The 27,355-nt window shown below is 31.5% G+C and overlaps 4 protein-coding genes across 5 annotated transcripts; 1 reads left to right on the forward strand and 3 right to left on the reverse strand.

Annotated features, from left to right (window-relative positions):
- Window positions 1-790: 790 nt before the first annotated feature.
- Window positions 791-7,925, reverse strand: Liprin-alpha (PTPRF interacting protein alpha). 2 transcript variants are annotated; one of them, XM_015930984.3, is made up of 15 exons: window positions 7,741-7,925; window positions 6,024-6,095; window positions 5,439-5,855; window positions 5,255-5,356; window positions 4,326-5,125; window positions 3,868-4,243; window positions 3,589-3,802; window positions 3,230-3,504; window positions 2,813-2,961; window positions 2,132-2,627; window positions 1,780-2,027; window positions 1,449-1,675; window positions 1,208-1,383; window positions 1,047-1,115; window positions 791-990 (listed from the first exon to the last, which is right to left on the reverse strand). In XM_015930984.3, the coding sequence occupies exons 3-15, from the start codon at window positions 5,682-5,684 to the stop codon at window positions 934-936; spliced, it is 3,435 nt and encodes a 1,144-aa protein (XP_015786470.2). In that variant the 5' UTR covers window positions 5,685-5,855; window positions 6,024-6,095; window positions 7,741-7,925; the 3' UTR covers window positions 791-933. The 2 variants fall into 2 exon arrangements, with proteins under 2 accessions (XP_015786470.2, XP_015786469.2); XM_015930983.3 differs by having other exon boundaries at window positions 791-1,115.
- Window positions 7,926-8,378: 453 nt separating this feature from the next.
- Window positions 8,379-9,461, forward strand: mtSSB (mitochondrial single stranded DNA-binding protein). Its single transcript, XM_015930724.3, has 5 exons — window positions 8,379-8,566; window positions 8,640-8,679; window positions 8,743-8,953; window positions 9,022-9,110; window positions 9,178-9,461. The coding sequence occupies exons 1-5, from the start codon at window positions 8,504-8,506 to the stop codon at window positions 9,243-9,245; spliced, it is 471 nt and encodes a 156-aa protein (XP_015786210.1). The 5' UTR covers window positions 8,379-8,503; the 3' UTR covers window positions 9,246-9,461.
- A 2,241-nt stretch (window positions 9,462-11,702) lies between these two features.
- Rcd6 (Reduction in Cnn dots 6) lies at window positions 11,703-17,155 on the reverse strand. The gene is made up of 5 exons (XM_015930933.2): window positions 17,020-17,155; window positions 16,344-16,562; window positions 15,707-16,258; window positions 15,512-15,631; window positions 11,703-12,414 (listed from the first exon to the last, which is right to left on the reverse strand). Exons 3-5 carry the CDS (start codon window positions 16,046-16,048, stop codon window positions 11,932-11,934), a joined length of 945 nt encoding a protein of 314 aa, XP_015786419.1. The 5' UTR covers window positions 16,049-16,258; window positions 16,344-16,562; window positions 17,020-17,155; the 3' UTR covers window positions 11,703-11,931.
- Window positions 17,156-17,694: 539 nt separating this feature from the next.
- On the reverse strand, window positions 17,695-27,291 carry LOC107363670 (uncharacterized). The gene is made up of 3 exons (XM_015930934.3): window positions 25,829-27,291; window positions 18,841-19,014; window positions 17,695-18,484 (listed from the first exon to the last, which is right to left on the reverse strand). Exons 1-3 carry the CDS (start codon window positions 27,066-27,068, stop codon window positions 18,435-18,437), a joined length of 1,464 nt encoding a protein of 487 aa, XP_015786420.2. The 5' UTR covers window positions 27,069-27,291; the 3' UTR covers window positions 17,695-18,434.
- Between the last annotated feature and the right edge of the window lie 64 nt (window positions 27,292-27,355).

A 27,355-nucleotide genomic window follows, 5' to 3' on the forward strand; every position in this document is an offset into this window, starting at 1 on the left:
GTCAAAATTTATCATTAAATAGATTGAATATTCTATTTGAACTTAAAATTATTACAATTTTTTTCATTACTTTTGACTAGTGGAATACAATTGAGTAATTCATGTTTTGTGAAATTTTGTTTGCATCAATCTGTATTTTGAAGGATCGATTCTGGCTGAAATGATCCAGAATTATGAAACTTAATTCATTTTGACTCAAATTCTTGAATCGAAGCGCTGTGTAGATTCCAACATTCTTTCAAATAATTGCATTAGATTGTCCCCTTTCTTTAAGCTACCAACAGCCATCAAATTGTGAGGGCCATGTCCAATGCATTAATGTGATCTGAGTCCATTATATTCGCTCCACTGTCTTTACTATGTACTTCAGAGCTCATGCAAAGCTCAGATAGCTCGGAATAAATGTTGCATGCTGAATGAACCTTATGTAATTCGAGTGTTCCAAGATTCAATTCGATCATTTTAAATGCAACGCGACTTCTTCAGATGATTCCCACGAACCTTCTGCAGCAACTTCTCGAGAATATTACAGACTGAATTTGAGTCAAATTTATTAATGTTGTCATAAGTGAAGGTTCATCAAGATGTTAATCTGACACTTCGCATGCAGTAAAAGCAACTTTGAGATTACGAACGAAACACGAATGAAGTTCTTTTCACTCTCCTGGTTTATTGATAAAATGGAGTCTTCAGAATCTGAACCACTGTAGAGTATTTATTCTTCATGATTGGAAAAAAAGAAAAAAATGAGAAAAACATAATCAGGCTACAAATTTGGTTGAATTCTTACCCTTAAAGATTTATTCAAGGAATCCGTTATAAAACCAACAAGTCACCAAAGTGATTAATACATCTGTTAAAAACATACTTGGCAAACACGATTAATTACAATGATTACAACGTCCTCTTCTTTCCAGCGGTTTATCGTCCTCCTCAAACCAGTCTATCTCTTGCCCGGGACGATGGTGTGGGACTTGGATTATCTATGACCTGTTAAGATAGCCATTAGAGCTGATATCCACACAATGGCTCCATTCTATACCCACTTGATTTCGCCGACGGTCAGTTCCCTTCAGTAAAAGCTCATTGAATTCATTCTCAAGAATTTGTCTCGTCTGCAAATCATAAAAACATATTTTAATTAAAAAAGATGGAATTATATTGGAAAATGAATCAAGAAAATTTTGCAATAGTCAATTTAACCTACCTGTACATTTTGAACTGGAATCTGGAGGAATAAGGCCATTTGAGCGGCATCAAAATTTTCATCCAAAGCAATAAGAGCTCCATGGACACCAGACTCGATTAGATTACAGGAATATTCTCTTAAATTAATGTTATTAACCCATTTGATGACTCTTTCATTGGACCAAACAAGAACATCTATAGAAAAAGTTTCTAAATTGTTAAAATTGAAATCAGAATGAAACAATAAATTTAGATTATACCTATAATATCATTTTCACAGTTTCTACGCCTTTCTTCTAAAGCTCTTTTATCATAATTAAGCCTTTTTAGACAATTAATGCCAAATTGAAGGCTATTTCTGTGAAATGCATCTAACATTTTGAGATGAACACGTAGATCCTTTTTGGTTAGATGTTCTAACATTCTAGCGTCCACTAAACACTCCATGAATGTTGAACGATATTGAGATAAACCTAAAGATGGTAACCTGAGAAGTGGGAGCAAAAGAATTAAAAAGTGGAAGCGAAAAATTTGGTAGAAAGAAAAAGAAGAGAAAATAAATCTCGTTTCAAGTTAGGATTAATCACAAACCATTCATTTCCAATCCATTCATGATTCATTTCTCCAAATGCAAGACTAGTGTTAATATTTTTAGGGGTTGAAGGAGACGTTAAAGCTACCATTTCTTGAATAGCTAATCTAAGTTTAAGACGATGTAATGGATTGCTGATTCCAATTTCACGTTGGATCTCAGTATCTGATAGTGCAGACATGATGGCTCCTGATTTCACGTTAGCTCGGCAAGCAGCTACATACCAGGTAGGCATTCCTACCCAAAGCTACACAAAAAGATGGTTAAGAGTGATTAATGGAAGTTAAAAGGAATTGATTTTGGTTACGATCAAGGGTCAAAGTCATTTTAGACATTAATTTTTATAAATACCTCTAGCCAGGCAACAATTGTAGGTCCGTTCCATAAAGCGAAAGGTGTTCCTGCTTTAATCGCTTCGGCAAGGAGTTCATTTTTCTTGCGTGTACGCCGGTCAAAATCTTTTGAGCCTAAAGATGGAGAGGGAGGAACACCCCCAGAAGCGACAAGGCTTTGTGATGAACCTGGGTCCATCATGGTAATGTAATCACTAGAATCGATTGGGTAGTTGCCCATATAAAATTGTTGCTGATATTTTAATTTATCTCTCTTTGAGCTGCTAAATAGTTTACCCACAAGGGTAGACTTTATTCCTTTCTTTTTTTGAGGAGGAATCGGTGAGGAAACATAATATGGATACATCGGATGTTGCTGTTGCGGGGATTGCTGTCCAACTTGATAATGATTTGGTGGATATAACCTTTTACTTAACGAATCCATAGAAGAAGTCGTTGAACATGGTTGATTGGCTTGATAATGTTGATATTCATCAAGGTCGGATGGGTTTTGTCTAAGTTCATCAAAAATAGAAAAATATTAGTTACATAAAAGTTAAATTCAGTATTTATTATTATATCTAGAGATTGATAAAAGACTAAAATTTAAGACAGTTTTGAATAGAATTTTAAAACCTAGATTTTTAGATATTATTTTGTGAACTTTTATAATAGAAGTTTAATTATTTTAACCACTTACCTAGGTAAAATATCAGGAGGAACATTAATGCCATAAGAGGAAATAGGATTGGGACCTTGTTTAATTTCATTCAGGGCTTGTTGTTCATGTTGTAAACGAATAGCTCTAGTAGTAGATGGACTAGCATTGTTACAAGATGCATTGAATTCCTAATTGAGAAGAAACGAGTAATTAGTATTAATTGACAGTAAGATTTGAAAATGGACAAATGGACATTTTTGTTTAAAACGAATTAAACAAAAATTACTTGGACGGTGTTAGCATTAAATTTCTGACGATTAGAAGAAGATTGTGAGTAAAGATTGAGTTTTTGACAATTGGCTCTCTCAATATTCATCTTTTGAAGAATGTGCAGTAAAAGATGTTAAAGTTAAAAGAAAAATTGCACACATGATAAAGTATAAAAATTTGAATTACCGGATTATAAATAGATAGATAGTCTATAGATGGGCTGACTCGAGATGACCTAGGAGATGAACGACCACTTTGGGGCGGTGAAATACCAATAAGATGAGATTGTTCATAGGGACGTTCACGAGAGAGTAAACTCATAGAAGAATCAAGACTTTCAAGTTGTGATCCCAACTCTTCAGCTCTGTATTCTGAACTTTGTTTCTCCTCTTGGATCAAACGAATTTCATTATTAATCACATCAAGTTGTTCCTGAAGCATCATGGCTAAAGTTTGTGCATCTAAAAATGAAAAATTAATAAATTTTACGACCAATAAATTTACAGATTTTATAACTAAAGAATAAGAAAACATGTTAAACATACTGGAATGGCCAGATGGAGATAAAAGAACATTATCAATTGGTCCAAATAAACTGTCATTATCGTTTCCATCAGTCTGACTACAATCAGTATCCGAAGAATCAAATCTTGATTGATTAATACTAGATGCATGATCCATTTTATTCCATTCACTATCCCGATAAAGATTGGGAACGCTTTTCTTTTGATTACGTGATATTGCTGCAGCCAAAGCAACCTGAGAAAAATTCAGCCATAAAATATTAATTAATTTCATCAATTGTTAAGTGAATTAAATCTTACTTGAATAGATTCAGCTCTATAATTTTGAACATCTTGTCTCATAGAATCCATTTCTGCTCTCAGTTTAGCTGAATCAAGTAATATTTTTTCTTTCTCAGTTTGCGTTTCATCAAGCAAACGACGGATTCTATCTAATTCTTGTTGTAAAGTGCTTTTTTCTTCTAAGGCAGCAATTCGTTCTTTTAAATGCAATTGAAGTCTTTCATTAGATTCAGCTAAAAGTTTATCAACAGTAGCTTCAAGTTTTTGGTTGTGTTCCTTGTTCATTTTTTCTCTTTGGCCTGCTCTCAGCAATTCATTTGATTTTTCTTCGACCTGTTGTTTCAATCGGGTGATTCGTTCCTCTATAGTCATTTGCCTTTCTTGTTCTTCGGAGCTAGAGGGTGAAATTATAAAATGCATTAATTTTATGAAAAATTGCATTTGAAATTGAAGGAAAATATGATAGGGAAACTTACTCAGATTCTTCTTTAGCTTCTTTTATTAAAGCTTCTTGTTTTCTATTGAATTCCAATTGTGATAATTTTTGTTCAGCTAATTCTAATCGCTCAGTTAATGCATTAATCCTTTCTTCGGCAAGTTTAAGTTGAGCGTCCTTGTTCGCTAACTCATGTTCCAGCTTTTCATTGAGATCATGTAACGAAGTGGATTCCCTTTGAGCATTGAGATATCTTTTCTCAAGGGTTGATATTCTTTCTTCTTGGTCTTCTTTTTGGGCATTATTTTCCCGAAGAGTTTCCCTCAGTTTCAAGTTCTCCTCTTTCATTAGTATCTGTTGTTGTTCTGCTAACTTCATGGTTTCTTCCATTTCTTTTAACTTATTAGTCAAATCACTTATTTGGGTGCGAGATTTTAAAAGGTCACAAGATTGTTTCTCTAAAAGAGATTTCATCTCATTTATCTCACTTTCATCTAAGCTTGACCGACTTTGCTTAGTTTCTTCATTGACTGGTCCATTGGAAACTTTATCATTTTGGTCCTCCTTTGAATTATTTTTCTCGGATTTCAATTTTCCAATTTCATCATGAGATTTAGCGAGTTCATCTTCAAGCTGATTGATACGATCCAATGAAATTCGCAATTTTTCTCTAACTTTTTCATCTAGCGCTTTGTGATGCTCGAACAAAGACTTTAAAGCTTTTAGCACTTCAACCTCGGAAGACACACCACTAGGAGATTGGGCCTGTCTTTTGACGACTGTCATGCGAAGAGACCTTTCATGTCTGGATACTAAACATTCCAAATGCTCGAGAAGTAGCTAAATTTAAAAAAATAAGATGAATTAGAAATAGTTCACAAATTAAGTGATAAAATGCGATAAGTCAAATAAATGATTTAAAGTCACAGCAATTGACAATTATCGTTGGTTATTTTCAATAAATCTTACCCTCGTATTATTTCTTTCAGCTTTCAATTCTGAAATTTCTTCGTTAGCTTCTTCAAGTTGTTCTCTGGCTTGATTTAATTCCCTAGTTAAACTAGCGAATTCCTAGAGAGATAAACAAAAATATTAATGAATGATAAAAACTTTTTGCAGTAAAGTAATTAGCATTGTTAGAAAATAGCCTTACTTGTGGTAGATTGGCATTTAGTTGTTTGATAAGAGATTCTTTCTCCTTTTCAGTTTCATGTAATTTATTACGAGTTTCATCTAACTGAACTTGAGTTGCTCTTAAAGTTTCCACAAGCTTGTCTCTTTCATCAAGCATATTAAACATGAGCTGTTCGAAGTTGTTTTCATCTCCGGCGAAAAGATTGCGTTGTGAAGTTGAATCTTCAGCGATAGTTGGCATAACATCGCACATCACGTTCCACATATTTAAATAAAAATTTCACTTCAAAAGATTGTGAATTTCAATCAGTGTTGAGATCAAAGCTTGTATAATATTCCTAGTAAAAGATCAGCATAATACTAATCGGCATCATCTGTATTTATCCATAATATAGTATAATTCTCGTCAAATTAAAAAGGATCGCCAAAATGGTCACTGTTTAATTTAATAGCAAAAAACAGAAAATATGAGATTGTTTGATCAAAAATAAAATAATCAATTAGCTATTACAGCTGGAAATTTTAGAAAATAAATGAAGCAAAATATAAAGATGGCAAAGATCCAATGAAGAAACACAATGTGAAGTAATAAGAAAAATCTTACCTTTTCAGAGGCTGATTTAATCAGGCTGGTATCACTGGATTGATCTAAAATATAAATCATCCGCGAATAACTCTAAATGAATAAAGAGGAAAGGTAAATCAATTAAGCATGTTGCATAAACATTAAAAATCAAAGTAAAATCTTGAGATTGAGACTTTTGTAGAGAAATAGTGATTTGAAAATAAATGCTCGGTGAATAGCTTGAGTTACCGGAAAGCTTGTATTCATTTGAAATTCATGAGACAGATGATTTTGATGCAGTTCTGTCATTTTAACAAAAAGTGCAAATAATGTTGGATAATTAGTGTATCTAAGTCGGAATCTGAAAGCATTTTTTATTTCATAATGCGCTCAGTCATGTATCAAAGAGTCTAAGCTAAAGCAATCTAGTCAAAGTTCATCAACTATTATTTTTCAGAGGTTAGATTGTCAGACTTATTCGATCAATAAATGAGACATAATGAATTGCCAAGAGTTTTACTGGGAAAATAGCCAAGAAAGCTATTTATCAAGCCGTCTTATTCTGAGAGATGTGACCTAAATAGGAATATCCATAGTCTATCAGTAAATAGAAAGGTAAATAGAAAGGCAAGATGAAAAAAAGGCAAAGTATAAAAGGTTGAAAGAGCCAGAAACATCGAAGTAAAATCGCATAATTTTGATTACAGAGACATCTGTGAACTGAATGAGAATCTGTAACCTGGAGTAACCAGGTTTTATTAATAAAACAGGTGACATTTAAATTGCTAAAAATTTTAGTTAGTTGACCATTGAAATCATTTTTACAACATCTTTGATCAAAAATAGCTTTGCAATTTGCCTTACAATCAAATTTCAATAAAATTTTTCTTCGTGATGCTGATAAATGACAGAAGGCTGAGGTGACAGGACAAATAATGCTATCAGCTGAAAAAGTAAGCTAAATATTAGCTGAAAGTAGTTTAATTGTAAAAAAGATCAGCCTATGAAATGATGAACAAACGGTCAGTGTGGATGATGAACTCAGACAGATGAAAATCAGAATTAGATAGATGAAACAGTTACTAAAGGTAGTAAGAAAGTTCATGAAGTTGAAGGGAGAAATTTTGAAGTAAAAAATAGCGGTTTTAACAAATTGTAAATCAAAATAGATGAAACATTAAACCTTAACCAAGAAAAAGGTGCACAAGCGAAAGATTTTCGCCTTTGACGAACTTTCTTAACACACTGCACGCTGGTCTAATGTAAATATTTTCATGGTAGTGAGTCAACATTAAGAGGACTATGAATTTTCCAATGGAATACATTTAAGCAGCTATAATGGACCAATTTGCTGTAAATATTTGACAAAACTCAAACAAAACATATTCCTTGAAAGTTAAAAATGCATGTAAATATCTGAAAAGACAACCTAATGAAATTATAAAAAATAAGAGCCTGGTTCACAAAACGGTAAAATAGCAAACTTCCATTTCGCTTCATCTACTCCTTTTCAAATTTCCCACTCAGAATAGCTGTCACTTTTCTCTCTTTAAAGTGAATAGAAGAAACTGGATTAAATCCACAAATCGGTACAAGTAAACAAAAGAAAAATTTCTCCATTTATCAAGTAAAATGTAAAATCAAAACATTAAAAGATAAAAAAAATAAGCGAAGGAAAAAAGAGTATGATAGAGACAAGGTTCCAATAGAAACAAAGAGGGAAAGAAAAAAAGAGAGAGAAAAGGCCAAATCATACCTTTTGAAGTTCACTTAATTGTTGTTTGTAATTTTTCCGATTTATTGAATTATGGACAATATTGGACACAGCATTAAGGGCAAATTGAAGAGAATCTTGATTTATCATAATTAAATTATTTTCTAATGTTATTTAACATTTTCTTGATGATCTTGGGCGAAATGCAAAGAAATCACTTGAAAAAAATTGCAAATACCGAAAGAGGGCGACTGCTAACTTCACTTCAATTTGAGGGATCATATTGTTATAATAATAATTTTTTAAGAATCCTCTTTTAAATTTGATTATCACTTAATAGTGATGATAAAATGTTTGTTTTATGGATTATCTGAATTTCAATCATCATTTATATGCAAAGATATCCTAATAAATTGCTAATCTAAGAATTTTTCATCATAAGTGCTGAACAGCATTCATGGCATCTTGCAAGCTGCTTTATTTATAGCTATAGATTTGATTGAGTACAATTGTTAATTAAATGACTTTTACAATTGGCATGAATCGAAAAATTAATCATGTGAAAGATGCGGAAAAGAAAAAAATATTAAATTCAATTTAATCGCACAACTGTTTTGGTTTTATTATTTTAGTGAGAATAGTGAAAATAAGTTATTCTCAGATACATTGTAACATTTTTCTCATGAAACTTGAGGATATCTTCTGATCTCGTTTATGTCTAATTTCAACCGTTAATACCTTTTTATTTGTTTTTTTTATTTCTTTGGAATTTTGTCGATACATTGTTGTTATTTAGTCAAATAATATGGGCCATATTTTCAAAAGTGTCATCAATCCATTGCGATTACTTCAAAACATGCCTCTTCAGGTAAGCACATTTTTATTTTCTTTACGACATTGACCCGCTCTTTTCATCAGACTTGTTTATCTTCTATTTTCAGATTTCTCGTTTACCTCAGAGAAGTTTAGCGACGGAAAAATGTAAGTTATATTGTATGAGTTGTGCTAGGAATTTTCGTTGAACCAATGTTTATCTCTTTTTAGCTCTAAATCAAGTATTCTTACTTGGACGTGTTGGTACAGATCCATTGCCCAAGGGAAGCGAGGAAAGACCCGTTGTTGTCTTCTCTTTGGCTACCAATGTTAATGTTAAAGCAGATGATGAAGGAGAGTATACTCAGAAGACCGATTGGCATCGCATTTCAGTTTTCAAACAAAGTTTAAGACGAACTTGCATGGAGCATGTTAAAAAAGGGTGAGATTCAATAGAATTTTCAAGTTTGTCTTCTTTTACATTTTAAGATTTTTCTTCTCTTTCTAAAGATCTCGTCTGTTCGTCCAAGGAAGAATTTCTTACCATTCTGTCGCCACTGAAACTAATACAATGAATAAATTGTTCTCAATCATTGCAGGTGAATTTAATTTGCAAAAAAATTGGAAAAATTTTATTTCTAATCAAAGCTTTTTTTATCTTTTTAGATGAAATAATCGTGGTAAATTCAACAGGAAATAATTTCGCTAAAGATTTCTCCGATAAAGATGAATAATATCGTTACTAACGCATTTATGGATATTAAAGGCCAAAAGATCTCATCTATCTATAATAAATAACCAACTTGTAGATTTCCACTTGCCTTTTTTGGTTAATGCATTTCATGTATTGTCAAATCTGAGAAAATACTTTTTTATCAAAACGTTTTTCAAGTCATATTGTTGTCAAAATTTACCATTAAATAGATTGAATATTCTTTTTCAACTTAAAATTAATACAATTTTTTCATTACTTTTGATCAGTGGAATAGAGTTGAGTAATTCATGTTTTTTTGTGATTCTTTGCTCCAATCTGTATTTTTAAGGATTGATTTTGGCTGTAATGATACAAATTATGAAACTTAATTCATTGCGACTTCGTTCAATTGACCACTTAAATTGACTGCATTCGATTAAATCGGAGCTGCACAGTTGCATCTATCCAGGATTTCATTCTGATTGAGTTCACACCATAGGGTCAACTGCCTTGCTATCTTTTTAGATTTAAACTGATTACAAGATCAACTGACGTAACTGGTTGTTGGGCTTCTTCATTTTATTGAATCTGTCAAATTTATATTTGTACTTTTAGCTATTTTAATGTTATTTATAGTATCCACTGAGCTTTAATTTGATTTCACTTGCTCACAAGAGATCATGAATTCAGCCAGTCAAACCAGAAGACACACTTTAGAGTGAAAGTTTTGAGTTGAAAAGTGAAATAAAAAATGATGAAAAAAAAGAAGAAAAGCAAGTGAAATTGAAAGACTGGGATGGAGAGATCTACCATGACTTTGAATTTTAATGAAAATACTGACGAGGAATGACAGGATTAGAAAGTTCAATGGTTAATTAATTGATAAGACGGGTGAGTTGGTTAACCAGGGTGTGTGAGAGAGAAAGTGGTTTTGATTGCCTCACCTTGATACAGGATCAAGTTTTAAGCATAGATATTGGAAGAAAACTGGTGCTAAATTATCGGTCGACGACTATGTAAGTGACCTCAGAGGAACCCAGAAAGCAGTGGGTTAACAAACAAAAAAAAGTTTGTTGATGGAGAGGATTAAAGTAAAATAAGATTCTGATTAATGGGCACAATTGCACTGACAGAATGAGAAAGTGAGACAGAGAAAGTAAGAAGGAGATAGTGAGTGAACGGGAGAAGTAAAAAAGTGAGTTGATTGAAATTTTGGGCTGTTATGGGCCAACAACCAATGAATATATAAAAAGAGATTCAACCACAGGTTTGGACATCAGTTTTGGTTGAGAAGAACTCAAAGATAGTTTTGATTGTGTTCAGTAATATTTGGTGTTCACCAGTAAATACACAAAAGTCTCAAAATGATTTCTTCGATAATTGTAACACTTCTTTTAGTCAGTTCAGTTATTTCTACATCTGAACCTGAGGTTAAAACAAATGACCAATCAACACCTGTGTCAAACAAACAATTAACCGATCTGGTTATGATGTCTTTCGAAGGATTCCGCCGATTAATCCAAGAATCATCAAATTTGGAAGGTGATAAGAAGGAAGGTCAACCAGCTGGTCCAGCTCAATATTCACCAATTCACAAAAAGTTGGACCCTCTTTTCCTTCAAAGTCCAGCCATCAATGAACACCGTGACCCAAAATCACCTGTTGTTGGTAAATTGGTTTTAACTCTATCCAATGTCCAAATCTCAGGTCTTTCCTCTTTCCGAGTTGACAAGGTTGAAAACAAAGGGCCAACTCTTAAATTTATTCACACCATTCCTAAATTGGATTCTCGAGCCAATTACACTGTTGATTATCATCTCTTCGATGCCATTCCACTCAGAATTTCTGAAGGATGTTTCCAGGCAACTATTCCAAACGCAAAAGTTAACGGTTCATTCTTAATGTTCCCAGATGTTTTCCGAGAATGGTTCAAGGTATCTCAATTCAATTTAACCACTGTGGTCGATGAAGAGGTTGCCATTGCTGTTGATCCAAAATACACCATCTCTGATCGATTCGTTCTTGACCGAGGAACCATGGCCAAGTTTGATGAAGCCCTTCGATCATTACTTCCAGAACTTGATGACATCCTAATGCACACCTATTCCAAAGCCATCGAAATGAAGTTGATCGAATAGATTATTAATCTATTAAATTGTATCGTATTATATATTTCAATATACAACTCCTGGCCATGTAACAATTCTGATCTCCCTTTAGGCCACAATCAATGTTTTTTTGCTCTCCTTCTCTGAAATGCACCCATAAGTCTTTAAACGTCGTCTCTAAACAAGAAGTTGTATAATTTTCACAGTAAACTGTAGATTTTTTCATAAACTGTCTTTCACTAATCATGCGAAACGAAAAAGATTAAGTGAAGACTCAAAATAAAATATTGAAATTAAATTAACACCGATGTTCAAAATTATTTCAATGAAAGAAGCTATTTTTTTGGAAATAGCTTACAAGAAAGATAATAAGATTAATCAGTTGAAGATAAGGTGCAAATAATCAATAAATTGATTGATTTGGTTTATTTGAACTTTTTATAAGAGAAATCTCTCCAGCTTTAAAGCGATACTTTGACTTGACTCAGCAGTTCAAGTCGAAAATAACAAGGCACTGACTCAAACGATAAAAAGTTAAATAGTTTTGGTATAAAGTGACTATAAATACGAAAATTTAGTTTGTGAAATTTAAAAAAATGTTGATGAAATGATTATAAGTTAAAGCGCAACATCTCGTATGGAATGGGTGGATGAATTTTTATCACCAAAATCTCTTGGTAGTGTTTTTGATTGATAATAGGGCTGGCCATTGGGTTGATTGGATCTCATGTCCATATTACTACCAGGTCTCATTAAATAGTCAAATGGGTGGTGATGTAATGGTCTTAAGATGACTTCATCTTTGAAAGAATGAGTTGATTGTAGTTTGAGGATCTTTTTTCTATCCAAACTTTGAGTGGAATAAGATGTTTGTCCATAAAGAGAAGTGGTTGGTCCCGGATCTCCTCTCGTTTTCACTAAATCTTGAAAATTTTGTGTATCAAATTCACTCGATGGTAAATGTCCTCCTCCAATACCATTTAATGGTGAATTAAATTTGAAAACAGGATTAATTGTGGTTGAATTAGTATCAACAAAAGGATACAGATCAGCTTGTGGGTTGCAGTTGTAAGAACTCATACTCATGGCATATGATGCGATCTAAATTAGAGTTTAAATAAAACAAAAGGATTGATTAGTTGGAATTATTTTAACTGTAAACAAAATGTTATATAAAGTAGAGCAGAGTTCAAAGAAATGTCTGTTAACTCAAACAACATAATCAAGTAAAGTTATAATACAATGGATTATTCAAGCTCCTTCAATTGATTGCTAATTAAAATGAAGCTGTAAAATTTCCTTTTCATTTGTATGGTTAAATCTGAAATGAAAAATCATTGAATCATCTCTTTCTAACTGTCATACAGACTGATTAAGATGATTAATTATGATAATAGGTCGTCGGGCTTCTGTAGTTTATTGAAAAATGTTAATTTCAATAGAAAGTAAAACTTGAAATCAGAATCGAGATTTTGTCTACCCATGACTGTTAAATTCAATTTGGTGATTCAAAAAACTCAACAAAACACAAGATATATTTCAGAATTGAAAAATAGACAATGAAAAGCTGAAAAGAAAAGCCATTTCAATGGTTTTACAGATAAAATCATTAAAAAGGTAATAATTTATGAGGTGCAACAAAAGGAGCCTAATTGTCTGTAAACATAGTCAAATAGTTTACAGTCCATGAAATAAAAGGAGATAAAAAAGGTAACGAGATCAGAAAGGTGAAACGAGATCAATTGATTGTTGATGACTCTGTCTTAAAAGGAAAAGACAGTTTCAATTGATTATAAATGTATCCAGAAAAGGGCTAAATTTGCCATAACCTTTCACAACCCAAAACAAAATTGAATTTCAAAAAACAAATAGAGTCTAATGATGGTGTAAGGATTCCAGGATAATGAGAAAAGTGATTCACTAAGTTGAGATCTAAAATGATTAAAATAATAAGTTTATAAGTAGGCGCTTATGAATCTATAATAAGTGTCTATCTCTCATCGATCTTATTGAAAAGTGAACCAATTGTAATAGCAATAATAATTGTCTGAAACAATCAAATGAAAAACAACAATGTTGAAATAGGCGTTGGTAGATGCTAAATGATGAAACAAAAAGTTGCTTTATCCGGGCAAACAGGATTGAACAAATGAATAAATTAAAAAACTAACATCAATAAATAAAGGGTTTTTACAATTTCAAGAGGAAAATGCAGCAAAACAAAAGGTGGAAAGATTATTTCAATTTACTAACCAACATCTATTTTCAATAAATTCAATTTTTCAAATCTAATTGTCAATGCTGATAAATTGGTCGAGAGATTGTCAAAAATGTAACAGGTGAATACTACAAAATAAAAAGGATGGAAAGTAGAGCTCAGCAAATTGGAATAACAAGAATTTGACATCTGACTATTTCAACAAAAGTATTTGCCAAAAATACAAATTTGTCCCATTTAGAACGGCAAACGTTGCAAGCTTACAGCGATCAACTGTTGATGACTAGATGAGAGTAAAGAAAATGAATTTAGACAACATTTTAGCAATAAACTATCCAACTTATTATATCATTTGTGTCTATTAAAATCCTGTCATCAATCTAGTGGAAGTGGACAATGAATGGGTTGAATGATCGTTTGAAAGAGAGTAAAACGCAATGAAAAGGTTAACCATCATCACCATTCATTTGGTATCTAACCTATTGTGGAGAGGAAAAGAAAAGTGAAATTAAAATTAGTCCAGTTGTTTTGTCATGACAAAGAATAGTTGTGACTAGTTAATCAATAGAAACATTTTCACCAATTGTTACTCTAAATATTGACGAGACCAATTCAGTTACTTTAACCTGATGAGGTCTGTAACGACAAGACTCGGGGTCAGAAAATTAGGTGTTCAACAAAAAATAATAAAGAGCCTTCGAATCAGGTTATTTTGCCAATTGTTAGTGAATAAAATTATTTTCCAACTTAATAGATAGGATTAATAATTTTACTCATAATCATGTCATAATCACCATAGTAGCATATTTTATAATTGGTCTGTGACAATTAAATTGTAATTTGAGCGCAAACCATTTTAGCATCTGATATAAAGTAAAATAAATTGAGACCTAATAACCAGGTGTGTATCTGAATTGATTGAGATTTAAATTTTAACTTGGAGCATTTCCGATCACAAGAGTCAAGACAAAGCTGTAAGGTCAATAACTTTCACGAGTAAATCAATCGATGATGATTATTGTCGTTATTAACAGCTCAAATCAGTAAGGTAACAATAATCAAGAGTTTGAGTTAAGTTTTTTATATTCAACGGCAGTTATATCTCTACATGAGTAGGTAACTTGAGATGATGGGTAAATGACTGTAATGATTGTGATGCATAGCTATGGTAGATGAAATTTGTTCATGTCAATAATGGTGACTTAGCACTGTTCCTGGGTTTAAAAGAAGTGACAAGTTGAAGATATAATTGGAATGGATGACTCGCTAATAATTTGAAAGATTTCATAAGATATATATGAGTTGGTTCAATGATTTTAGTAATATACCTTTAGATGAATTTGATACTGTATGATAACCTCCAACACGCAAAAAATGTCTAGAAGCTCAACAAATGAAATGTCACATTAAGCCAATAGTTTAACTGTTTGTGTACTAATGGTTAAATAAAACGAAAAGGCAATTATGGGCAAAATACCTTGCAACCTTGCTCAACCTTGCAATTCTGTTTTTTACGATTGAATTTAACTTAAAAATCAATAAAATTAAGCTGGATTGGTTGTGAGAAACTTATTCCAAAAGATGAGCATTTATCATGGAGCAATATTTGGATAGAGGTGATGTACCGATGAGCCGAAAGTCAAGGGTTTTTTACACAAAATAATTTAAAAGCTTCTATCATAAATGAAATCTACTGAAAAACAGTCAAATATATAAGAGCAAGTTATCTAAATTAATTCAAACAGGCTCAATGACTCAATCAACTTTGATACAGGTGAGCAATTTTAACCGCGCAAAAAAAGTGATTTTTATCCGAGGCTTTGCAAACAAACATCTTTTCAATTGCGTTAAGCGTTGCACTTGAAAGATTCCAAATTAGAGGAAGAGCGAATAATCCATTTTCTAGGTCGCAATGTATACAAATTTAGAAGCTGTGAGAAACCAAAAGCAACAAAATTAAATTTCTCTTTAGCTACTCACCTGTTTCTCTGCCTTCCATTGACTGATTAAATTTTGTACACAAACCATGAAGAAGACATTCATGATAGCTCTAATTATAAAAAGACATAGTTCAATCTGGCCATTACGAGATTCAATTCCCTAATTAAATAAAACAAAAGAATAGACAAAATTAATAAAGAGTATAAAAAAGTAAACTTATGTTATGAAACTTACCCATTTTTCAATACTCATATACAAAACAAGGCCACATTCGGGTAAAAAAGTTAAGGCTACGGTTACAAGCCAAGACATTAAACACATGATGGACTTGATTATAATACCAAGCATAAGTAATAAAGAAACAACTATAGTGACAAAGTATATGGCGGCCAAAACAAATGCAAAAACTGGAATTGATTCTTCGTCACTTAAATGGTCATAATTTTCATAATTATAAATAGGAGTTGTTATAATAAACCACATTTCCAATGAAAAGGCAATGGCATAAATGAACACTCCATAAATTGCGGCAATCATTGATAACATATGAGAAGCACTTTTGTCACACAACTTCATCGTAATTTGGCTTTTAATAACTTTGGATAACTTTGGAAAAAATTTGATATCAAATTAATGTCAATAGGGTTGATTTGAAGTAACTGAAGTGATATTTGTTAGCCACCAAGTTTGAATATTTTCTTTTCATATTTTTGCATCCTCTTCAACAAGTAACTTTAAACATTGAATAATCCGTTCCTCTTCTTTATGGACATCAGTAAGAAACATCTGTGAACACAAAAAAAGTTAACTTTAATGTTGATAGATGATAGCATAAAGTATTGACTGTCACAAAATAATGAATCAGACTTACCTTATCATGTAAATTCAACTCATGTTTATCATTTCGTCGTTTCGTATTTCTCACTTTCTCTGGTTCGGATGATTCTGTTTTATCTTTTTTAGCAGATGGATAATTAGCTCTTCTTTCGGCTCGCCATTTTGCTATCTCATCATCCATCACAAAGCACAAAAAACAAGGTAATGACTAAAAAACTAAAACATGAAAAAGTCACCTGAGCCAAGAGCGCCACTAGTGGTAAAAAAGAGAAGAAAGGAGATGATAAGATTCATGTTAAAATTTCATAACATTTACATGTTAGTTTTAATTTTCTGCTTTTTTAAAATAAAATGCAAGTAGCAACATAATTTAAATGAACGTTATTTGACATCTTAATAACCATCAAAGATATCGATGATTTCAATATAACAGAACACGACTATTCCATCAGAGTTTCCACAAGTTAAAAACAAGTAAATGTACAAATCTTACAAGACTCTAAAGCACGTTTTTAAGGAATTCTCACATTTCAAGGTGAACATTAAAGTGTTTGAAGGTGAATCATGAGGATCTATTGTTCACTTCGATTTTAAGTTTTTAGTCATCAACATTATGACCGTATAATTATGTTGATAAGATTTCTATTGTCTTCATATTTAAGTTTTGTGTTCGGACTATGGTCTTTGATGACAATTTTAACATAACTTACCAGATTTTTACGAATGAATTTCAGATTCCAAATATAAAGCAGACCAAATTTACTCACAAATGATATCTCAATAAACACAAAAGTTAAGAATTTTCAATAAATGGAAGCTAATTAACAGTGAAAACAAAGAGTAAGAGTTTTATTTTTAAATGAAAAAGGATGAGAAACCGCAAAAAAAAGCTGATTATAGTTGAAAAATACAACGATAGATGTCTCTTGTCTTCAATTTTTCGTTCAAAAATTGTTTTTAATCTTGTTTATTTGTATTGACGATTAATTAGAGAATAGTTTTACTGTTAGTTAATTCAGACCATCAGATTCAATTGGATGAACTAACATATTTCTGGTCTGGTTTATTTCCTCATATCGACTCATTGACTCTGGTCTTTTCAATGGTATTTGACTGACAATTTCAAGTCAGTTTTTCAATTGTTACGATCAAATTACTAATAAATCTAATTTCAATCCGAATGGAGTCAAGTAGTTTGAAATAATTTTGATTCAGCTTTAAATCGGGTCTTTCAAGAAAGGATTTTAAGACAATTTAAATTTGTCTTCCATGCTAAGGTTGAAGAGTCTCCTATTGTTAGTATTAACAACTGGAGATGAAGTCAATTTCGTGCAAACAATTGGATTAACAAACGAGTCTCAAGATTGAGACGACAAAAAACGATCTTCACTGTTTAATAATATTTTTTGTATTTATTTTTCTCAGATTTTTACAACTGATTATACTCTAATTATCAAGTTTAATGATTAACAACGTGAAACGGGAATAAAATAATTTTGTCATAACCAGATCAAAAATAAATAATTGTATGATCAGAAAAAGGAACAAAATTTTATGCAAATTATAATCAATGTCAGGTAACAATAGATCAGAAATAATTATTTATATTTTCATTTATCAACAGTAAACAAATGAATTTGTTCTCATTGAGCTTAATAGTAGTAAATCAAATAATCATTTGATTGTGTTGTGTGTCTCTGTGTATGTCTTTAAGGCTCTCCTCACGGTTAGCATACTTTGAAATAAAATTAATGTTAAATCTGGTAATATAATACAATGGTATACAACTAAGGTTAATTTTTCGTCTAATTGTAAACCATAATTTAGTCCAGGCTTGATATAATCTCAATTCAGTCTTTGGTTACGTCTTGGGTCATAATTGATCAGTTTTGGTCCAACTTTATTTGAAAAAAGTCTTGGTTATCAAAAACAGTCCCAGTCTTGATTGTTGGCTTGGTCTTGATCATCCTGGTGCCTTGGTAGCATTTAAATATAGCTGCGAATTGAACCCAAAAATATCGATCGTTTGGTTAAAATGATTGGTTCATCTGGGTAGATCAAACAATCAATAATCTGGTAAGGAAATCCAAAGGCTCAGTAAATCACATTGGCATTGAAAATTGAATCAAATAGCATCGCCATAACCAAACTTTGGATCCTTCATTTTGGTTGAATCTGAGGATTGTTAGACAAAAGAGAAAGAAAAATATCAATATCAATTAATAAACTTAGGTTAGTTGAGCATTTATTACAAGGATAATATTTAACAGTTGACCAGATGATTTGGGAATGAAAATTGACCCTGAATAATAATCTCGGAGGTTGAAAACAAAACAAAAGGCTGATAATGAGAAAGGTTAAAATAATTTACTCAACGATCTGGAACCTGAAAAAATGATTTAATATTCAGATGAACAGGAATACAGTTGAGTAACAATTGGAAAAGGGTTGTTGTGTGTGCTTTCATTGTCAGCCTCTATCTGTTAATAATAATGTTAATTCAGATATTAATTATAATTACTGATACTCACGTTTAATAAAGTTTATTCCAGTCATGATACTCCAAACCCAACCAATAACAAAAATTGCGGTTAAAAATTGAAGAATACCAGCAATTAAGGTTAATAGAAATGCTCGTTTCCATTTACCTTTTCCATATTCAGTTTGACAACCAAAAAGTATCGTAATTGAGGATAAAACTGTGCCTAATACAAACAAAATCAGAGACGAGAAAATTAAAATTAAAACACAGAAAGGCTTAATTGTTCAAACAAAATGACATGAAAAGGTTGAATCAACAGTGAAACATGTTATTAGTCCAGAGATTAGCTAATGTGAATTTGTAAATTGTCAATCAGTAAATTACAACGCAATAAGGCACATAATTATTGAAACATAATAAAACAAACCAAAACAATCAACTGACAATCAGTTCAATGGCTGCAAAATCACTGATCAAATGTCACTGGCACTGGTAAAGATGAAGGCTTAAAGAGTAGACTTCAATTTATAAATTGCTAGACAATCCGCCAACGCTAAATGTAACAAATAACAACTCTTTAAGTTAATTATTACCACCATCTTCGTGATTGAGTCTGATTCAACGACTTTTCTGATGTCGAGCAATCTGTTAACCTTAACTATTAAGGTCTCGAAAGGTTAACAAATTGCCATTAATTACAATTTTAAACATAAAAACAACAAGTTGCTTTGAAATTATGTTTCAATTATCCAAATCCATTCATTGGATTCATTCATCCCGTCATTAAATGACAGTAAAAAATGATTTTAAACGATTCTATTGCAATTTGATAGCTACTAGACTCAATAATATCATTACATTTATGTATTTATATTTGAAATGACATTAAAAAACCCAAAATGCCTAAAGGGGTTCACAGGTTTTTATATAAAAATTGTGTTTTGATTTGCAATCGACCAACAATTATTATATTGAATTGAATTTGCGCTTTTCATTACTATTTCCTTTCCTTTTCAATTTCAACAGTTTTTCATCAACTTTATCGTTGTTACCTTTCATTATGGTCAATAATTTAGCTTATTATTACCATTATCATCACTATTATCATTATTATTATTGTATTTACTTGACTAACACACAAATTTTTTAAGGGTTTTTCATTGTTGTTGATTAGTGAGAAGCAAAATGGTTCCTATTTTATGGTTTTGTTGCTATTTTCAAGAGTACAAAAAAGGCAAGTTAATAATAACATAGCAATGTAAAGGTATGAACAAAGGTAAACTTTGAAATGATTTTCATCATCAAACCAGATAACAACATATATTCTGGTTGAACCAGAAAAAAAAGTCTATGAACGTGATTCACAATCAAATGTTAATATTAGATGCTGACTATTGTTATACGCTTACATATTGAATATGAAGAGACAACAAAATGATAATAAACATTATGATAAATTAATGGTTCATCATTATATGAAATAGTAATACACAGCAAATCATGTGAATAGTAAAGTTAACAATCAAAGGGAATCACAAAATTGTGAAAAATTAGACATTCAAAGGTTGAAAATAGCTCAAAATTAAGCATTTCAGGCAATAACAATTTGTAACCCAAAAATAGTTTAAATTGTAAGAAAGCTCAAACCTACTCATCATGTATTCATGAAATTTTATGGCCACTTTTTTGTTTGTGAACAAAATGTTTATAAGATGAGTTGAAACACAATTCATAGATTATTTAAGGAGTTCAATTTATACTAATTTTTCCAATTCAATTGACAGTTAATAATTAATAAACTTGATTCCAATTTCACAGCAGAAACAAAAGGCAGATTCCAATTTTGGTAATTTACCAGAGTTTAGAGTAACATCTACATAAAATTTTGCTTTCGAGTCAAGAATAGGGAACTTTCAGGCTTTGTAATGCTGATATAAAAGTTTCTCCGACGGACAGTTTTCGAGAAAATTGAGGTCGAAGTTGAAACTTCGATCGTCTTTTGTACAATAATAGAAGTAGATTTTTACATTAAACTCATTTTGCAAGTGTAATTTTCAATGGTGAGCCGGAAAATGCACCTAGTGCGAGAAATTGAACTTTTATTTTTCTGCAAAACAGATCACTTCGATTTTAACTTAAACCGATCTCTTTCTGTGACCATAAGAGTTAGAATGCTGAAATTTATAATTCGTCCGTAAAAAGTGTTGGTACAAACCATACATTGAATAGTTTTTTCATTTTAGTAATAGTTCTCTCGATTTTAACCGTTGGCCATTAAAACTTTCAGCCTCAATATCTCGAGAATGGCATCACTTACAATCATCGTTACTTCACAAATCCAATTATTCACTAATAATTAATCTAATTAAATCAAACCACTTTCCATTAGCGCCATTAGGGTCTTGATTCTAAGGTTTTAATATGCGATTAACAACTTATTTAACGAAATAAACTCATCTCAACCCATTTCATAGTAAATAAACCAACTTTCTGGTTAAACTTACAAATCAAATGTAAAGCGTATTGCCAGAGGCTCGAAAACTTGAGGCAAGATTTGAGACTCAGAGGGTTTGTAGGTACATAAAAGCTAAGTCTATTGGCGCTATTGAATAATTCATATGATGGACATTTTTCGCGAAAATTGAGGTCAAAGTTGAAACTTCGACCGCCTTTTGTACACAAATGAAAGAAGATTTTTTCATTAAACTAATTTTGAAGATGTAGTTTTTGATGGTGAACCGGAAAATGGACCTATTTTGAGAAACAAGATTTTCTGTTTTCTGTAAAACAGATCACTTCGATTTATGCTCAAACCGACCTCTTTCTGTGACCGTAAGTATTAGAATGCTGAAACTCATCATTTGGACACAAAAATTATTGGTACAAATTATGGAGTAAATAGTTTTTTCAATTTATCAATACTTCTCTTGATTTTAGCCCATTTGCCTAAAAACTTTTAGCCTCAATATATCGAGAATGGCATCACTCACAATCGTCATTTCATCAAAAATCCAATTCTCCATTAAATAATAACCTAACTCAATCAACTAACTTTTCATTAGTGCCATTAGGGCCATGATTTTCAGGTTTTAATGTGCGATTAACAGCTTATTTAACAAAATAAACTCATCTCAACCTATTTCTTGGTAAATAAACCAATTTTCTGGTTAAACTTAGAAATGAAATGACAAAAGTACAGCCAAAGGCTCGAAAACTTGAGGCAAGAGTCGAGACTCAGAGGGTTTGTAGGTACATAAAAACTAAGTCTATTGGTGCTATTAAAAAATGCAACTGATGGACAGTTTTCGAGAAAATTGAGGTCAAAGTTGAAACTTCGACCGGCTTTTTAACAGAAATGGTCACAGATTTTGTTCATAAAACTAATTTTGAAGATGTAGTTTTTGATGGTGAACCGGAAAATGAACCTAGTTTGAGAAGTCGAACTTTTCTTTTTCTGCAAAACAGATCACTTTGATTTTCACTTAAACTGACCTCTTTCTTTGACCGTAAGCGTTAGAATGCTGAAACTTATTAATAGGCCATAAGAATTGCTGGTACAAATCATACATTGAATAGTTTTTTCAATTTGTCGATAGTTCTCTTGATTTTAGCCCATTTGCCTAAAAACTTTTAGCCTCAATATATCGAGAACGTCATCAACTAAAACCAGAATTCTTAGTGCAATCTATAGATTTTATTATGGGCTACGATATGATATGACTGAATACCGGAGAAAATCCGAGGAAATTCATTTAGCAATGAATATTTGCTAACACATCATAAGATTTGTGTTTGAGTTCTCATTTACCACAAGATTGGTTTATTTACCAAGTTATGGGTTGAGATGAGCTTGTTTTGTTAAATAAGTTGATAATTACACATTAAAACAAAAAAATAATGACCCTAATGGCGCTAATGGAGAGTTATTTGATTAAATTAGATTATTAATTACAGAAGAATTGGATTTGTGAAGGAATCATGATTGAAAGTGATGCCATTCTCGAGATATTGAGGCTGAAAGTTTTAATGGCCAACGGTTAAAATCGAGAGAACTATTACTAAAATGAAAAAACTATTCAATGTATGATTTGTACCAACAATTTTTACGGCCGAATTATTATTTTCAGCATTCTAACTCTTATGGTCACAGAAAGAGGTCGGTTTAAGTTAAAATCGAAGTGATCTGTTTTGCAGAAAAATAAAAGTTCAATTTCTCGCACTAGGTGCATTTTCCGGCTCACCATTGAAAATTACACTTGCAAAATGAGTTTAATGTAAAAATCTGTCTCTATTATTGTACAAAATACGATCGAAGTTTCAACTTCGACCTCAATTTTCTCGAAAACTGTCCGTCGGAGAAACTTTTATATCAGCATTACAAACTCTCAAAGGCATTATTCATGACTCAAAATGTAAATTTTTCTGTTCAAGTCACTCCTTTTTGGCTTATTCTCAACAAATCAGTAACACTGTTTAGATGTTTTAAAATGGTAAACTCTCAATAGATATTCATAAGTTGGCAATCCTAGACAGTATATTGCTGGACAAGGCTCTAACCAAGGTTCAATTCAAGAATCTGAAGAGATATGAGATTGAATTAGAGCAGCAATGATTCAATTAGTCTATTAGGTTAAGAGCAATCCATTTCCTCCAATGAAAAGAAATGGCTAAGAATGAACTTTCAATACAAATCTAGAAACCCAATGTTACAAACGCTTTCAAGTCAATATATCTTCTTTTAATGGACTGTTATCCAAGTGATACATGAAACACATCATCTGGGGATCTAAATCGACCATCAAAAGTGCTATTACAGCAGCAAAAACACAATTTTAGCCAAAACAGTTTAAAACAAAGCTATGGATCTATCAATTTGAAAATGGCAAACTTGAATACCTTCAGTCTGGCAAATGATCAACTGATGTTTGAGCGAAGGTTTTCGAAGCTTCTCCAGTTTACCTTTTGTTTTACTCTGGCTATTTTATTATGCGAAATAACATTGAAATGTCCCTAAAATGTACAATGTAGTCAAAGAAATGTATAAATACGTGAAAATTTTATACTTAAAATAAGTAACTCATGAAGCAATCGTTTTGATTTTTAATAACTACATGTAGTTTCTATGGTTATCACAACTGTTAGAATAAATTGTCTCGAAAAATTGATCAATTTTGCTTTGTACAAATTTTTGTTTTACGTTTGATAATTAAACGCATTTATGAGATTTTTTGTTCTGAGAATCTTTCTTTTTCCTGTTTACCTCTAATCGATAAAGCTCATTTATTTTTCATGATGAAATTTGAATAATTTTAGATAAAACAACTTTATGATGCTGATGAATGTCACTAAATTGGGTATTTCAGGTTTAATGAATCAGTTTATGTAAACTGTTCTGTTAACTGATTGTAATAGTCATGGAATGAACATTTAAACTTGTAACAAGATCAAGGTAACAGTAATTAATAACACTGCACAATCAAATGAAGGTTAGGGTTAAAGTCATTCATTTTTAATCAATATTTACCAGGTAAATGGGAGTGATTGTTATTTAGCAAAAAATGTTAACATAAACACTTGAAATGTTGAAAGACAAAAAATCGAACCTCTTTTGATTTAAAATCCTAATTGTTGCAAGAAAATCTAAATCACTCAAAATTCAATAGTTTGTATTAGCCTTGATTGTTGGGATTGACATTGAAAATTAGGAAAAAAGACGATCAATAATGAAGTTGAATCGATGTCAATAATAGCAATTGTTATAACATTTATAATTGTCTTTTGATTGATTTTAAAGATTCATATCGTTAAGATGAGAACTATTTTTAGACTTTAAATTGAATGAAAATAATTGCAATTATATTTCAGTCCAATTATGAGGCAGTTAAGTTTGGAAAACAAAATTGAAACTAAGTTGATTGAAATGATTAACTGAACACATTTAACAGCGAAATTGAAGCTTATAAAGAAAATTACAATTAAAAAGGAAATTTGAAGTTCTAATTCATGAATTAGAGCCATTAAGAGTTGATAAATCATGAAATATCAGTTGGGAGTTTTTCACTCCCTGTTGACAGCAATCGCAATACATTTTGATAGAGAAATTATCATTTAACTAATTAAACTAAACGTTTAATTTGGCAAGATTTTTACACAAAAATCAATAAATCATCAAGTTATTAAACTATTAAATAGATAAATTAAAAAATTCAACTTGCACTTGGGAAAGAATCTGGAAATTGTTTTATATTATTACATTGAATGTAATTACTTTTTTGTCTTTCAATTTACAATCAATAATTAATTGTCAATTCAGAAACAACATTTATGTTAACAATATCATTTTCATGGTCAATAAAATTCAACAAAAGGCAAGTGTATTGAAGTTATTATTGTATTATAATGTAAGACGATATTGATTATGATTGTTTGACCATCTATAAATAGTTGATTTTGACCGGAGCGGATCAAAACACAATAAAACACAATTGAAGCTATGTTATGCTATTGGTTAAATTATACAGTTTAAAGCAGTTGATTGCTCGATTATAATTTTTATTAATTTAGGTGGAAACTGTTTTGTTTTATATTTTGTTCAATTATTAATAGATGATTGATTAGAGTGATGGTGTTAAATGATGGCAATGAAAGTTGACGTTGATATTTGAATTGTAACTATGTACATCAATTGGTTTGACAAATTGTGAGAATTGTAATTTATTTTTGGAACTGAAAGAGCAACAATTGCTTCATGATTATCTAGTTGATCAATTGTTGATGATTTATAGTTTGAGACACAAATTAATTACCCATAAGCGTTATTGAAACTTAGAAAAAGAGATTATATATAAATTGATGTGAAAATATCTCATGTAATTCATCATTAAATGGTCAGGTTGGAATATGAAAAGTTTGAATAAAAATAGCATTGACGCATTTAGACATTAGTAAAATTGAGACACAATAGAATGGTTAAATTATGAGAACAATCAATATGAAGTAAATTGGGTTGAAAAACTAAGGTTAAAGGTAAAGCTTACCAGATCCAGGTAGGAAACAGTTGAGGAGCAAGAGGAATGCTGATAAAGCGATAGGCATGGTTGGAATAGATTTACGGAAACAACTGTGATGCCTTGGTTCATCTAGATAGTATTGTGACAAAGGAGCACTGATTGCTGAGCAGTGGTCGTTGAAAATATTGGAATTGAAATTGTCAAATTTATCATAATTTCGGTTATTGCCGGGTGACGATAAATGATAATCATCATATCCAGTTGGTGAAAGATTGACTGTTGTGCCACCAATTAGACCATTACTGGTATTACTGGTCAAAGGATGAGCGGAGTTACCAGAGGAATGGGTTGAACTGGTTATATCATTTGTACGAGTGGTTAAATTGGGTAATCCGGAGAGTATAAGGTTACTTCTAACAACACCACCGGCACTGCCGTTATTGCTAGATAAACTTGTAGCACCATAGCCATTGGCGAAACCCAATCCGTTTATTGCAGGAAAATAACTTGTATTAATCCCATTAAGGCCATTTAATCCTTTTGCTGATCCATTTAATCTTTTAGCATTAGAATTATAATTACTACTTAATCTACAGCTACCATTATTATTGTTATAATCATGATTGATTGATTTGATATTTACATTATTATTACAAGTTGAACAACTGTTATAACAAGCAAGGCATGTGTTTGGTGATTTCAGGCTACAGACCAAATCACTTGGTCGACAATTTGATTTGATTACCAAGGTTTTAATTGCACCATTACTAGTTGTCAATCGTTGATTGTTGGTATTTTTGTTGATGATATTGTTGTTTGTATCGTTATTAATGTTGCTGCTACAATTATTTACATTGTTGGTAAATTGAGGTGATGTTCGGTTAAGAATTGGACTTGAGCATCCTAATGAAGTTGATGTTGATGGTGGAGTGATATTGTTGTTGTTAATATCATTGTTACCATCGGTTGCATTGGAATAGAATAGCGGTGAATCAACTTGACAATCATAAAATAAAGTAGACATAATCGGAATGGTTGGTGATGTAGCAGCATCTTGTAATTTACCGATTGCAATTGCCTGTCCATAATTATTGGAAGTAGAAGATGAAGTGGATGACGACTGGTTAGACAAACTGAGTGATAAATTTTGTTTACTTCCATTTAGAGGTTGGTGTTGACTTGAATTGAAATAGTTGCTATTGTTGCTGGTGTTGTTGGTAGCTGAACAATTTGTTGCCGTTGACATAATTAACAATTGTATAACCATTACTCAACTGATCACAAGTTATGACGAGAAGAGTTGAAACCAAAAAACATGTTGAAATTGGAGACATAACAATTGTAAAGCTTCTAAACATGCATAATGAATAAAAGTAACCGATGAGATAAGCAAGAGACAGAAAAGAAAGACAGTAAACCAAAACGATGGAAAAGCCGTTAACAAAAAGGATTAAAACAAAATGGCAGTTAAATTTTAATTCTATGTGATGAGTAACACTTTCCTTTGAACTCTTACCAACACTTGGTGAGATGAAAATGAGAGGGAAAAGTTAG

This window comes from Tetranychus urticae, chromosome 2 (assembly GCF_039701765.1).
Source record: "Tetranychus urticae isolate SD_2017Ah chromosome 2, NJAU_TeUrti_SD_1.0, whole genome shotgun sequence".
Lineage (NCBI taxonomy): Eukaryota > Metazoa > Arthropoda > Arachnida > Trombidiformes > Tetranychidae > Tetranychus > Tetranychus urticae.